Raw genomic sequence first — 14,564 nt, forward strand, 5'->3', positions numbered from 1 at the left:
TGGCCCTCTGGATGCAGTTTGACGCCAACTTAGATCAGCCCCAGCCACGACGGCTGAAGGTCTAGGATTAGGGGATTTTCAGATACGCTTTGTAGAATGATGAAAGAAGCCTATGCAATCCACCCAAATCAAAGTGCTTCAGTATGTGTAACTTTCCAAGATAAACCCCCCGGTTTGCTCTTTTTACTAAAAGAAAAGCTGGATTAGATTTTACGTGTAATAGCTTTGAAAATTTTGCTCCAAGAACTCTTACAGAACTGTGGAAGCAGCAGATCCTTGTGAATTCAGATGGCTTATAAACCATGGTGTCAACTAACTTCTATAAAACTTACTAAGGTGGCAAACAGTCTAGACTAAACTACATAATTGCTCCTTTGGGCAATTTTTTTTATTTTTTAGAGACATGTCTTCCCATTTTCTTTTTACTCAACACCAAGGTCTAAAATGCATTAGTTTGACATCACACCATCCATAGTCTGCTCCATAGAACGAGACCTTAAAGCAAACTGAAATGTAAAGCCAGCACTTTTTTCACCCCTAATTAAATCATTTGCCATCTGCTCCATACTGTGAAGAAATCATGTTAGCCTGCAGGTTGCTTAATTTGTTTGCTTCTAGTGGTGGTAGTTTGAGCTTATCTGGCACGGTTCCAGTTAAAATCAGAAAACTGCCTTTAAATTTTGTATGGAAAGTTTGGTGACATCTACTGCATTCATTATTAACCAGAACTCCCTGCAAGTTTGTACAGGAGTTGTAAAAAAAAGAAGAAAAGCATCTTACCTTCATTATGGAACCTAACCAGCTGTGCACTTAAGGAGAAACACTCAAGCCTGATGCTTTGTCCAGGGCAAGACAGATGCTCCAATCCTTTATTGCCCTGGTTCCTCTTCTCTTAAATCATGTCAACCAACATATTTGAAGCTACACGCAGAAGAGAGAGAATTCCCACTCACAGGCTTACTCAAAAATAAATACGTAAACAAGAAATTCTGCTTATCTGCTATTAAGAGTTGTTGCTACAATTTTACACTTTTGTCAACTCTATTGGTAGCCAACATCTTCCAGCAACTTTCAGCATTCACATTCAAGAACATTAACAAGAAGATGTGAACTCTATTCAGCAAAGAATGATGACAAATTGAAGAGGCTCCGAGGTAATAGGAATGCACACAGAACCTTATTTTCTGATGCTATTCTCGTTTCTTACACAGTTTTGAGCTGTGTTCCCAGCAGTATCTACATCCTAGAAAGTACATATGCTATTTTATACATTATTTTTACATGATATAATTGGCTTCTTTCTGAAAGAGGCAGATGAAAGGCATTTCGAGTGAGTGGTATATATACTATGTTGACATGCAGATCCTTACTCAGGTAAAATACAGTTTAATCTTGTTAACTCACACTCTACTTTGTCAGTCATTCTTTTTACACTCCAGACCGATTGAAATGAGAGAAAATCAGATTGTAGCATTTGGTACTGCGGTACAAACTTAAGGTATAAACAAGTTGCACTGGGTTGCGTTTCACAGACATATAGACACATGATTTGTGTCTGTACCCGTTTTAAGAGATACAGCAGGAATACTAATAAATGCAGCTACCTTAAATATCCAAAGAACAATCACAATGGCGATATGATTCCAGTACAGAAAGAGAAGCATATCATGTTTCCACTTTTATTCCCATTTTCTTCAGCACAGCATTTTGCAAATGTGAAAGATATAATTGAACATTAGTTGGCCCTATTGTACATCTTAAAGCTTTGGAGTGTTGAGGAATCAATAATTCAGGTCCTGCAAATAGTGTATCTAAAGTGATGCATACCTGCTCTATGATGCATGCTTTATGTTGTGATGTTCTGTAGAACTCTGGGTCTTTGCTTCTTTTTAAATCCACAGCACAAGAGAGATGTTACAATAGGAACAATTACTCTAGGTTTGACACTGATCAGAAAGGCAATGATTGTTGAAGACTTGTCCATAGGATGTAGCATCTTAAAGAAATAAATCCATCACTCTACCACCATATCATCTCAACTCCCTGGGTATGTTTATTCAAATATTTGAATAATATCAAGTAGCCATTTCATAAGTAGAGAACAACTGCAGTTATACAAAAATTCAAATATGGACACTCCTTGTTGTGTAGCCCATGCAATGCCCCCCACAAAGGATTGGGCTGGGGGCAGATCTCATTATTTGTTAAGTCACCATTCTAGAAAAACATTTATTCCAATGAACAAACGAAGGTTGAGTCTGCTGTGAGTCCATAGGAATAGGACTGAGGTTGGGGAATAACCATGGGTAAATTGAGAGTGGCAAAGCTGCAGATAAGAAGCAGAAAGGCTGAGAAGAGGGACCTATGGGTCTCCAGCTGTTGTTAGACTCCAACGCCCATCAGTCTCAACCAGCATGGTCTATGGCAAGGGATGATGGGAGTTGTGGTCCAGCAACATCTGGAGGGTCACACATTTCCCATCTACTTAGAAAGAAAATGATAGGTACAAAGTAGAGGCCAGCCGCAATGCACAATAACTTTATACTGCACCACCCACCTTTAGATTAAAAGCTCAAGATAAAAGTGTACAGTTGTGTAGTATGTTGGGCTTTGGCTAGGAAGTCTTGGGTTAAGAATCCTGGTTTGACAACTCGGCAAGTCATAGTCTCTCAGCTAAATAGGAGGAATATTTTTTGTATGTGACAGAGATGGTTGAGGAGAGCACAGCAAAGGTGGTCTGCAGTCAGCGAGAGCAGGTTTCCTAATTGCTCAGACCTGCAAAAAGCAAGTCTCCCTGCAGTTCTTTCTTTGGGCCACAGATGGTTGAAAAGTAGAGAATGAACCTTAGTCTGACATTCCTCAAGCTTTCAAGTGCAAGAATCACTGCAGGATTGAGTATGAATTATGGATTTTTAGGCTATCGAATAAGCAGGTAGAACACTTTAACTTTACTTCTGCCATTTCTAAAAGAAACACCAAATGTTATACAGTTTTGATGAAGCACTCCCTTCGAGAACAGGGGTGAGGGACCTCCCAGCCCATGGATTTAATTAAGTCCACCAGGCCTCCCCATTGGGTCTATGAGGCCATTTTGGCCAAGCCACACTCACCTGCCTTATAGTTAGAGTCATGGCTGAGCCCAAAGGCGTTTTGGTGGAACAGCCCATCAGTTGATCAACATATCTGCAAAGCCCTCTGCAGTATTGAAGCCCTGGCTACCAGCTGATGACCAGCTGATTGTCACTGCTTGAAGAGAGCCCTGCACAACCAACCGTCAGGTGATTGACCAGGCTTTGTAGTACAGCTTCGATGATCAACTGGGATTGGCTGCATTAGGAAACTCAGTTTTGAGGAGGCAAAAACCATTTCCCTCCCTGGGTGCAGTTGTGGTTTCCATTTGCTTAAGCATAAGACTTTTTTTGTTAGGTAATACCAACCATGTACAGTAAAGGAGATCCTGGTATGAATCTCTTCCGTCTCTATACATACACACAAAAGACTTGGCTGCACTATATTTTCCACTGGTTTTCTTGCCTGCTCTTGAAACCATTGCCAAATTATAGAAGTTTCTATACATTTAAGTCAGATGCATTTTACCTGGGAACTAATATTACATTTTCATCACAGGTACTTTGCTTGAGATCCTTCAAAAGATCAAAAGAGAAAAATCAACTTTGTATGCCATACATAATGTAAAATAATAGTTCACATTACAGACATTTTAATGTTTTCTTTTAACCTTTTTATTTAGAGAGATATATTCTTGGTAAGGAGATATACCATGAGGAAAGCAATTTCACTGGCTGTGAGGTATGTATATTCTCCACCAAAATACTCCTCACATCTCAACTGCTTTTATAACTTTATTTACACGCAAAACAATATCAATGCTTTTCCTTGGCTTAACTACAGTATTAGTCACCCTACATGAATAAAATGAAACATTACTTGCATTACAGAACCAGTTTTCAAAAGAGGAATTTGCTTATTTGTTGAAACGTGACATTTCATTTTTGTGAACAGCCAATACTTATTTTGACCAAGACACCTGCACCATATTTTTTTCCATCCTCACAGCACATTTATTTCAATAATTCTGTAAATAGGTCCTTAGCATGAGCATAGTGTTACAGTTTTCATACATATAATTACATCCAAAACAAGTTTTAAAATTCAAATTGTAAACATTCTCTTCATATGTAGAAACCTTTTTTTTTTTTTTGTCCAAGGGTGTTATGATTTCTTTAAACAATTGTAAAATGAAAAGTCTAGGCTAAGTCATGTAGTGAGCAATGCTTCTTAGTACATTTCTACAGTATTAAATAAAAGAGGTGGCAAAAAAATGTCAAAAATGTCCTGTAAGCAACTCATACTTAAGCTAGGCATAAAAAGAAAGACTTAACAAAATTGTGATTAAAAATAAAGAAAACTGTGAGTGCTTGATGCAACAAATGGAAAGGGGAAATACCATTACTGCTGACAAAGTTGGAGGTAGCATGGATGCACCATTTTATTGTCAGTGAGAAATGCAAGTGAAGTAAAGAATATTATTTCCTTACCACAAATAGTTTCCAGTACTATGTACATTATTTTTAGAAATTTGTTTAACAAGTTTCCCTCTACTTTTAGTACAAAAGAGTCTTGTGTGATTAAAAAAAACACTTACACAGCTAGATAAGAGTAGTACTAATTGCCCTATTTGAATGGAACAGTCTCTTGAACTATGAAGTACATGATATTTAATGCCCTAAATTGAGTTAATTGCATTAGCATTTCTTGGTATTGTACAAAACACTACATACATACAAACAAAATATAATATTTTACTAAGCAAGGGTTTTTTGTTTAATAAACAGAGCATTGATTCTGGTAACACTGTAAAGAATGTTTTCATTTCATAAAACCTATCTTAAGTACCCATGTGCAACATTTTAAAAACGGCTGCTTACGTGTAATGGGCTTGTATCAATAGTGAACACAGTAATTGACAAAAAACATAGTAAACTTTAAAAACACATCTTCCACCCTATATAAAATATAAAGACTACTTACGGTAACTGTTTTAAGTACTCAATTGTTTGGATGTTAACTGTCACTCTTCTCCCCATTTTCCGGCTTCAGATTTTATAAACAGATAATTTATTTTAACCTTAAAAAAACTAACAAAGATATTTAAAATGTTCATTCAATGCAATATGAAGTGTTTCCAACGTTCTATGAAGCTGCTTCCGCCATCAGGAAAGAAAATGAAGTTTCAGTAATTGAGGCAGGTTTTTTAAGCAGGGATGTTACTTCCACCATGCCAGCCCCAGTTCGAGGAAGATTTGCGTTGACAATGTGGCGCTGAAGGTGTTTTATCCAGTCTTCTTGAACAGACAAGGGCCCCCGAAACACCAGACCACAAAACCTGCACAGTTTTTAAAATCATCCAAATAAAGCACATTAGCATTGTAATTGAACTTTGTGTTAAGTGCAGTAGATTCACAAAAGAACGACAGAAAAACTAAGCCTGAGTATGCATATCACTGATAGATTAAAAAAAATTCCTGGGTGTTAATTCAGCTATCGTTTATCCCAGGTATAAGTAACTCTAGATACAAAAAACAGAAGCATACAACTTTATATCACAAATTATACCTATAATTCTAAAACTACAACTGTGAATTAAAAACTGGCGTCTGGTTTTCTTCTTCCCTCCCCATCTTTCTTCAATTTGTGTTGTGTTTTTTAGACGATAAGCATGAGGGCAGGAATGGTCTTATCTTTTAAGCCAACTGCTATATGCTACTACTGCAAAGTGTTTTGTGAGTCCCAACTCATAATAGAGGGAAGGTAAATAATCTAATGTGAGGTTCTCGGTCCAGTTCAAGGTACTAGTTATTACCTAAGTAAAGTCCTAATTAGGTAGTACAGTGGTACCTTGTTTTGAGTCTGCCTCATTGAGCGTCCATTTCAACGACTACCCATGGCAAACCCAGAAATACTAGAACGGGTTGCTTTCAGGTTTGCTGCTCGCACATGCGCAGAAGCACTAAATCGCACTTCACGCATGCGCAGAAGCACAAACCGCTCCACGCACACGCTTTGTTGTGCGTCCTTTTCGTCTAGTGTCCGGGGCTCCGGAACAGATCCCAGTTGCGAAACAAGGTACAACTGTACCTCTCCTCAAATTAGGTTACCCTTCCTTAAATTCCTAGAGTGTGGGGAAGCCTTGCTAATATTCACTTTCATTAGCAGTGACTTATTTGCTGGGATGCAGGGAAGTAATGAGGGCCTGGGGGAGGGGGGAATCAAGGAAAATAAGGCTTTCTCAGTTTCCCCCAAAATGACTTCCCATTTCCCTCAACCGACTTCTCGAATCATCAGCAACACAACTGGTCAGTTCGTTAAGTACTTTCATTTATTAGCTACCGGCTACACTCATGAATAGTGAGCATCATTAGGTCCACAGGTCACTAGATTTTTGTACATACATGACACTCAAATACAAGATGCATTTCTACAAATCAGAAACAAGCTATAGCTACTCCAAATGACTCAATGCAGTTCCACATATACCTGCACCGGAGTATGTAAACTTCATCAGCACCATGAGGTAATGGCAGAATTTTTTTCTTGCTCCCAGATCTTGATCTTGATTTTTTTTGCTTACAATCTATGGCTATGAAGAGAAAATAAAATCATGTAGATAGATATAAGTTTTGAGCACTTTACTGGATAATTCCCTCCCCCCGAAATATGTTAAAGGATACTTCTATACTCACTTATTTTCTATACCATATTAAATTATGTAACTTGAAAATATGCACTTTCCAATTCATCATAAAGCTGAAGTGTGCACACCATTTTCATGCACAAATGAGCTTACATGCTTGACACCTACAGTTTAAGTTTAATTTTAAAACATGTATATTTGATGACCAAACCACATTTCAGACTACTAAGTCATTCTACCTAACTGGTAACCCAAGCATCATGCTTTGCTTGTAAATTTTATCAATATAGAGGCCTTCAATATCATTTGAAATGTCAATATCATTTGTTTTCATCATGCAGCCAACAACCATAACTCAAAGGACCGATGATTAAATATAAAGTATGCTTTGACAAACTTCATAACTAGAACTTTTGTATATATTACACTGAAACGTTTTCTGTTCTGTATGCTAAAGGAGTCTTATGATAACGGTTTTGTTTTGGTTTTAAGTTCTTAAGGCTGAAGAGTATCAGGATCTCCAACCATTGCTGATTGTCCCTTTAATAAGGTGTACTGGAATCAGATGTGCTACAGAATTATTACTGATTTGTGTCAGGGTGATGTGAATTCTTTTGAGGTACAAAAGGAAATAAAGCAATGTAGGGAATTCAAAAGGAAAAGCCTAGTCTGACAAGAATGCACTGTTTAGTTCCTAATGTAATTGAACATGAAACACTTAGGATATTTTGGGAAATGAACGCATGCCGCTTTATCCAAGCACATGTACCAGCAGTACAAAAGAGCTGGAAACAAAGCAAGAATTCTACTTGCAAATACCTACTTATGTTTGTGATTAATGTAACCCTCTTCTACAGAGAAGGATAATGTCATAAACTGTGTAAAGTAAAATGCTCTCAAAATAATATAACCTCCAAATTCCTCATCTAAGCGACTTATGGCATGAAGAAGATAAAAGGCAGGACAGTCTGCAGTTTCCATCTGACAGCTACTACAACCTAACAATCAGAATATATGCTGGAATCCAGGGAGTCAAGGTAAACTTTAAAGAATTTAACAGCAAGCTTTTGTCCATACCTCAAATCAAATAACATAACATTTTCAAACAAAAATCCACAAACTATAGGATGAGGTGTTTCCTCCTATCACCTAGATAATAATAATAAAATACAGAAATGGAAAATGTATTGCATTGCTGCACTCAAAAACCACTGAGTATCACCAAGGAAATTCTCTCTTCGGAGTGAAACTATGATAATTGTATTGGTACTGGAGATGCCATACCATCCATTATAGCATTTTCTGGCCACTATTTAAAGGACAGGCACTGGCAAAAAAGGAAGAACGCACAGGTCCAAATAACACTTATCTCTGCATGTCTGTCTTGGATATATAAATGGCAAAACTAGGCTAAAGAATTCTTAAAGACCACTATATGGACAGCAGGAGCAAGAATAGCGAAAAGCTCACTATTGCTTAGTTCCTCACATTTTCTTAGATTTGATTTCCCAAGATAACCAGTTTTCAGGGGGGGAAATAAAATCTACCTCTCTTCCCAATTCTCAAATTATTAGACCTGCCATCAGCAAATGCTCTAGGGGTCTGAGATTACACCAGCTATTTGCTCTAAAGCTAGCTCTTCTCTTGCACAGATTACTGAAAGCTAAAATAGTCCTGGGACTTTGATTTAGAATGTCCTCCTGGAGGCAAAAACTCTAGATGTCACAGCACACTAAGCGTACCAAATGACTGAAAAGCTTACATAGGCTGTAGAAGAAAGGCAACCATGAATAGTGTGGGGGAAAATATATGCATCTTTAACTTAGCCCTGCTGATAAACACCCATTACAACCACAATAACCACTTCCTGGATTTCACCTTTTTATAGCATAAAACAAAGCGTGGGCATAAGATCTGATCAACTAAGAGCTTAAACAAGAACAAAATAATATATTACAGGCATTAATATATGCAGAAATTAGATTAATTTAACAACTGCAGGTTAATATATTATTCAAGATAAAACGTTACAACTTCAAATGTTATGCCTTATTTAAACTTGGCATAATTGCCATGGAATGTGGAACGGAATATGGAATCTCCTTTCCCTATTTAACCTTCTATTTAAATTCAGGACTTAATTCCCCATCCTCCCTATACCAGCCAGCAGTCACAAAGCAAGACCAGCATCTACAATGATATCTTCTCTCACTTTGCTTCTTACTGGCCTGATAAACGTTCAGTCACAGCAAATATGCTTTTCTGAGGAAAAAGTTCTCACTTGAGTCAGAACCACCATCTTAAAGATTCCACGCTGCCTGTTTGCTGGAGCCTATCTGCTTCCTTAAGCACATATCTTCCAGAAGTGTCTACCTCCAGCTGCTTCCTTCTGGTCCTTCCTCTTCTAGGATTACTTTAAGCTATGAGTCTTCATCTCATGACCACTTGGCACACCTCAACTCCACTAATCTTTTTGCCATCTCTGCCTTCTCGTCTTTATCCTTCTTTGCCTCTGGACTTGTATATTTTACTGGCCAGTCAATAGTGCCCCCTTCCATTGGTCTTTACCCAAGGGCCAATATGAGTTATCTGATCAGTAAAATTATCCAATGCAAAGCTCCATGCACTGAAGTTCCCAAGCTCCCAATAACCAGCTTGACTGGGAAGTGCTGTGCTGTGACTTTGACAGGTGTGTTGTCTTGGTTACGAACACTACGAAAAGCATTTTCTCTGGAAAAGAAAACATTATTTTTCAATTGACTTGTCTAAGATCTGGACAAAGCACCGCCAGCCAAAATTACTCTATGGGGATGGGGCCAGATGAGGTTCTGGCCTGCTGAGTCAAGAGGTTCCCTTCCCCTGCTGTAGAGAGCTTCCCGCATTGGCAGGAAATTGAACCGGATGTACCTTCCAACTCTCATTTTTAGAGCATTATCTAAGGAAGCAGAGTTAAATAAAAGAAAGGAGCCTGGAAGGCACCAAAGTTGCAATAGACGGTAAATGTTGGACTAAGGGAGAAGAATCTCCAAGAAACACAGCGAAGTACAACAGGGGAAAGATCTCAAGAGAAACAAGAGAAGTCTCCTTGCCATTCCTGAATATGCCAGGCTGATGATAAGCTTGTCAAGGAATCACCATTTAAACACTTTCTACCAAACTTGTAGAAAATAAAGCTAATTCCAATGGTAAAAGAATATAGCATGTTACCAGATCACCACTGACAGCGAGCCATATAAATTCTTACAAGAATGATAAAAGCTGCTTGTTTCACAACAAAGTTTTATGGAAGCCAATTATCAAAAATAAACGGATAGTACAATGCTGAGCAACATAAAATCTGTAAGCTTCTTACATAGCATTTCATGTGTTAGCTAATAATACTTGAACTGGGATTAACATTAAACTATTTGTTAACAGGAATGATCTTCCCTAGCTAGCAGGAACCAACCCTACAAAAATAACCAAGAAGTATGCCACAGAAAGTTTAAATGCTGCATTTTTACTGTACTTTAACATGTGTGTCCAACACAACAGTTCTGCAACCTCAAGAAGTTATCTGTAAATTTATTCTCTATCTGCAGTCAGATACATAAACAGCTAATGTTTCATGGGCAAATATCAAACTTATGGTAATGTTTATTGGAAACTGTGGAAAGACAGTTTTCCAACAAATGATTTGTGACCAACATAGCATGTGGCGATTTACTGACAGACACATACAAATGACTCCACAGCAAGATCCTGCACATGACACTTGCAGGTCGTCCATGTGGGATGTTGCAAAACCCGCAGGAATTAACACTTGGTTGTAAGGTAAAGGTAAAGGTACCCCTGCCTGTACGGGCCAGTCGTGACCGACTCTGGGGTTGCGCGGCCATCTCGCTTAAGAGGCCGGGGGCCAGCACTGTCCGAGGACACTTCCAGGTCACGTGGCCAGCGTGACAAAGCTGCTCTGGCGAGCCTGCACCAGCGCAGCACACGGAAACGCCGTTTACCTTCCCGCTATAAAGCGGTACCTATTTATCTACTTGCACTTAAGGGTGCTTTCAAACTGCTAGGTGGGCAGGAGCTGGGACCGAACGACGGGAGCTCACCCCACCGCGGGGATTCGAACCGCCGACCATGCGATCGGCAAGTCCTAGGCGCTGAGGTTTTACCCACAGCGCCACCCGCGTCCCAACACTTGGTTGTAACAACACCCTAATGATTTGTTTCTTTTCAAGTGAACATTTATCATCATCTGCAGGGAAGACAAATGTCAGTGAAGTCTCCTTTTTTAAGAAGAGGTTTTCATATTCAAAGATCATATTGCCCATCACTTGGCCGACAAATTTCCTTTTCAACTGCCCTCTCTCAAATGCAAAAATAATGACGTTCCCAACTGACACCAGTACTTTGGTGTCTCTTTCTGCTTCTGTGCTTTCTTTTGGAATAATATTTCCCATGGTGGCATCAGCCCAGCTAGCAGGAGCCAATCAGGAAGGGCCTGATATACCTGAGTGGAAGTGGATAGAAGCTTCTACATGCTTCGATAAAGTGGGGTGGGGGGCTAGTAGAAAAATATGTTTCTACACTTTTCGAAGTCACGCCCAAGTTGAGGTTACTGATAAATAACCATTAAAAGCTATCTACCTACTAAACATATTAATGTGTAATTCTATTATCTTTCTTCGAGAAGCAATAAAAGGTAAAGCTAAAGGACCCCTGGACGGTTATGTCCAGTCAAAGGCGACTATGGGGTGGCACTCGTGTCGTTTTTCAGGGCGAAGGAGCTGGCGTTTGTCCACGGACAGCTTTCTGGGTCATGTGGCCAGCATGACTAAACCGCGGGACACCGTGACGGAAGCCAGAGCGCACAGAAATGCCATTTACCTTCCCACCGCAGCGGTACCTATTTATCTACTTGCAATGGTGTGCTTTTAAACTGCTAGGTTGGCAGGAACTGGGATAGAGCAATGGGAGCTCACCCCATCACACAGAGTTGACCTTCCGATTGGCAAGCCCAAGCTCAGTGGTTTAGGACTTTAGACCACAGCTCCACCCACTCCCTAAAAGCAACAATGTATGTTCAGCCTCCCCTTGTCTGAGACTCAATCAGTACAGCATGAGACTCTTAATCTCAGGGCCATGGGTTCGAGCCCCATGTTGGGCAAAAGATTCCTGCACTGCAGGGAGTTGGAGTAGATGACCCTCCTGGACCCTTCCAACTCTACAATTCTATGACTTGTATTCAAACTGTAAGCTTCAGGAGGTCAGGAAACTCTCTTTTTGTAAAGCTCTGCAAGGTACCCTACAGTGATGGTATAGTACAAATAAATAATCACTGAAGTTGTAGGGAAGAAATGACAGTGACAGTGCCGAGACAAGTTTAAATGACGCACCTGACAACACATTTACGCTATGTAAGTTGCGCACTGTGGTGTCATGGTGGTCACAATAACTGTTGTATGTGAAACAAAAATTTCAGCTAACATCCAATCACATTTTCTTAATGCTAATAAACTCAAAGAAGAGAATACATGCCCATTTAGGGCAGGATTCCTCTAACCAGCTCTACCAGCGGAAGCCCATTGCAAGAGCTTCTGCTTATTCTTCTAGTTTTGCCACACAACCAGATTACACATCTTACACTAACTGGAAATAAATGAAAGATTACAAAAAAAAAAAAAAAAAACTTACACACATTTTGATTCTAAATTATTTCTAATGACTTCAGAAAATAATTCTCAAAATATCAGTGCAAAATTATTGCCAACAAAACCGAAATAAATTTATTAGGGAAAATATTTAAAAATCCAGCCACAAAGTATGCTGTAATACTGTACCACAGATCTGATCAACCCACTTCAACACGCATAAAAGAAAGTTAAAAAAAAGGTAAAGTCAACCAAAATTATTTGGGATTCATAATGCCTTGCAAATGCAGTTAGGACTAGAAACAGCCCAATACATTTTGGTGATAGGGGCAGGGAATCCAAATCCCTTCAAAAATATAAAGTTATCGACTATGGTGTTACCATCTGAGGTGACCCACCTCAGTTTAGGATAGCCCTGATCAGAACTTTAAATAAGCTTAACATTTCGGCCTTACTATTTTATCTTATCTTAGGCCATACAACCCACCTGTCTTTTGTGCTATAGAATCTAAAGACAGTTTGGAAACTTCAGCTGGAGCAGAATTCAATGGTCAGGTTGCTCATCGGGGCAAGACAGTTTGAGCATATAACGCCAACCCTGAGCCAACTGCCCTGCCAGTTAGTTTTGGGGCCCTATTCAAAGTGCTGGTTTTGATCCACAAAGCCTTAAATGGCTCAGGAGCACAATAGCTCAAGGATTGTCTCTGTCCATATGAGCCTACCTGGACCCTGTGATCATCATCTGAGGCCCTTCTTTGTGTGCCTTCTCCATGATAGGTATGGAGGGTGGCAACATGAGAACAGGCCTTTTCTGCAGTGGCTCCCTGTTTGTGGCTTACAACCACAACATGGTTCAACCTCAAGGAGCAGCTCTCCGCATATGAATCGACCCGGACCCTGTGATCATCATAGGAGGCCTTTCTTCATATGCCTTCTCCGCAAGAGGTCCAGAGAGCAGCAACACAAGAATAGGCCTTTTCTGTGGTGGCTCCCTGTTTGTGGAATGCTCTCCCCAGGGAGGCTCGCCTGGCCCCTTTGTTACATATCTTTAGGCACTAGGAAAACACATTCCTCTTCTTCTAGGTCTTCAGCTAATTAAATAATCTATAATCTATATACTGTTTTTGTTTGTTACTAGGTTGTGCATTTTTGTGTTTTTATATTGTAAACCACCCTGTAATCCTTGGATAAATTTAATTAATAACAACGACAACAATAATACAGTAATAATAATAACAACAACAACAACAGAATGAAAACACAGTTTGTCTACGAGATGGAAAGCAATAAGAACGTGCATTTCATTTAACTGGTAGACTCATGAATTAAAGGCTGTCTGTTGAACTGAACATATTGCAGAGTTTAGGGAGCTAAAGCATTAGATAGAAGTAGATTATGTGTGCTCAGTGGATAATCCTGGTGCGAAACAGAATAGCATTACCTGGATTCTAGAGCCTATGATGACCTTCTAGTCTCTGACATCAAATATCAAGACATAATATAAGCATTATGTAAATAGTAGTACTAAATCTTGTGATGACTAGCCTCTCAAATTATATAAATTCAGTTTTAAGACATATATTTGCATGAAATTAAGACTTCATTTTAAAAGTGCACCTTGTTATAATTGAAACTTACTATATCTGATTTTTTTTTAAATTACTTTTAAAACCATGTCTTTTTATACACCTTGAAATTCACAGACTAAATACAATAGGGATTATTAAGAAGATAAAGAGTATTCACTCTTCACTGTAAACTGCTTATTTACCATCAAGCAGTATATAAATTTTGTTAAATAAAAACTAGGGTGTCCCAGACCAGACTCAAGTTGCAACTGACAGTTAAGGGTAGAGCGATCTAATGATACCAGGGATGTCCTGGAACTAATCCCTAAGCAGTTTGGTCAGGGAGAATGCAATGTTCCAGGCTGACAATGACCATCACTATCCTAAATCTTACCCTTTTCATGGTAGCATCTGTATCTAATCACTGGGCTCAATTGACCATTAGAGGAAAGGGCATGCTCGTGTTCTCCACAAGTCATTAAATAAACAAAGGCAGAGTAGTGAAAAATGCCAATGTCTTGACCAGAAGCTCATGTAGCCCTGGGAAAAACACTCCTTTCAGCTTCAGTGAGTTTGATAGTTGATAGTTTTTCTCCTATTCAAAAGTAAAATACAAAAGGTCCCATAGCAATTGTCACATATAAA

The 14,564-nt window shown here is 39.1% G+C and overlaps 1 protein-coding gene across 10 annotated transcripts in view; it reads right to left on the reverse strand.

The window, feature by feature from the left end:
- ZNF644 (zinc finger protein 644) overlaps positions 1–14,564 on the reverse strand; it is a 78,036-nt gene that overhangs the window by 15,946 nt on the left and 47,526 nt on the right. For 6 of the 10 annotated variants that reach the window (XM_081008533.1, XM_081008537.1, XM_081008539.1 and 3 more), the window contains 2 exons: positions 6,559–6,661; positions 3,720–5,407 (listed from right to left, as the gene is read on the reverse strand). In XM_081008533.1, the coding sequence (XP_080864659.1) occupies positions 5,215–5,407; positions 6,559–6,661 (296 nt within the window). In that variant the 3' untranslated portion in view covers positions 3,720–5,214. Of the gene's footprint in view, positions 1–780; positions 922–1,827; positions 1,997–2,030; positions 3,645–3,719; positions 5,408–6,558; positions 6,662–14,319; positions 14,515–14,564 lie in introns of those variants that run through there. The other 4 variants (XR_013987210.1, XR_013987211.1, XR_013987212.1 and 1 more) reach the window with 3 other exon arrangements.

Source organism: Podarcis pityusensis (assembly GCF_964106645.2).
Source record: "Podarcis pityusensis genome assembly, chromosome: 6".
NCBI classification, from domain to species: domain Eukaryota; kingdom Metazoa; phylum Chordata; class Lepidosauria; order Squamata; family Lacertidae; genus Podarcis; species Podarcis pityusensis.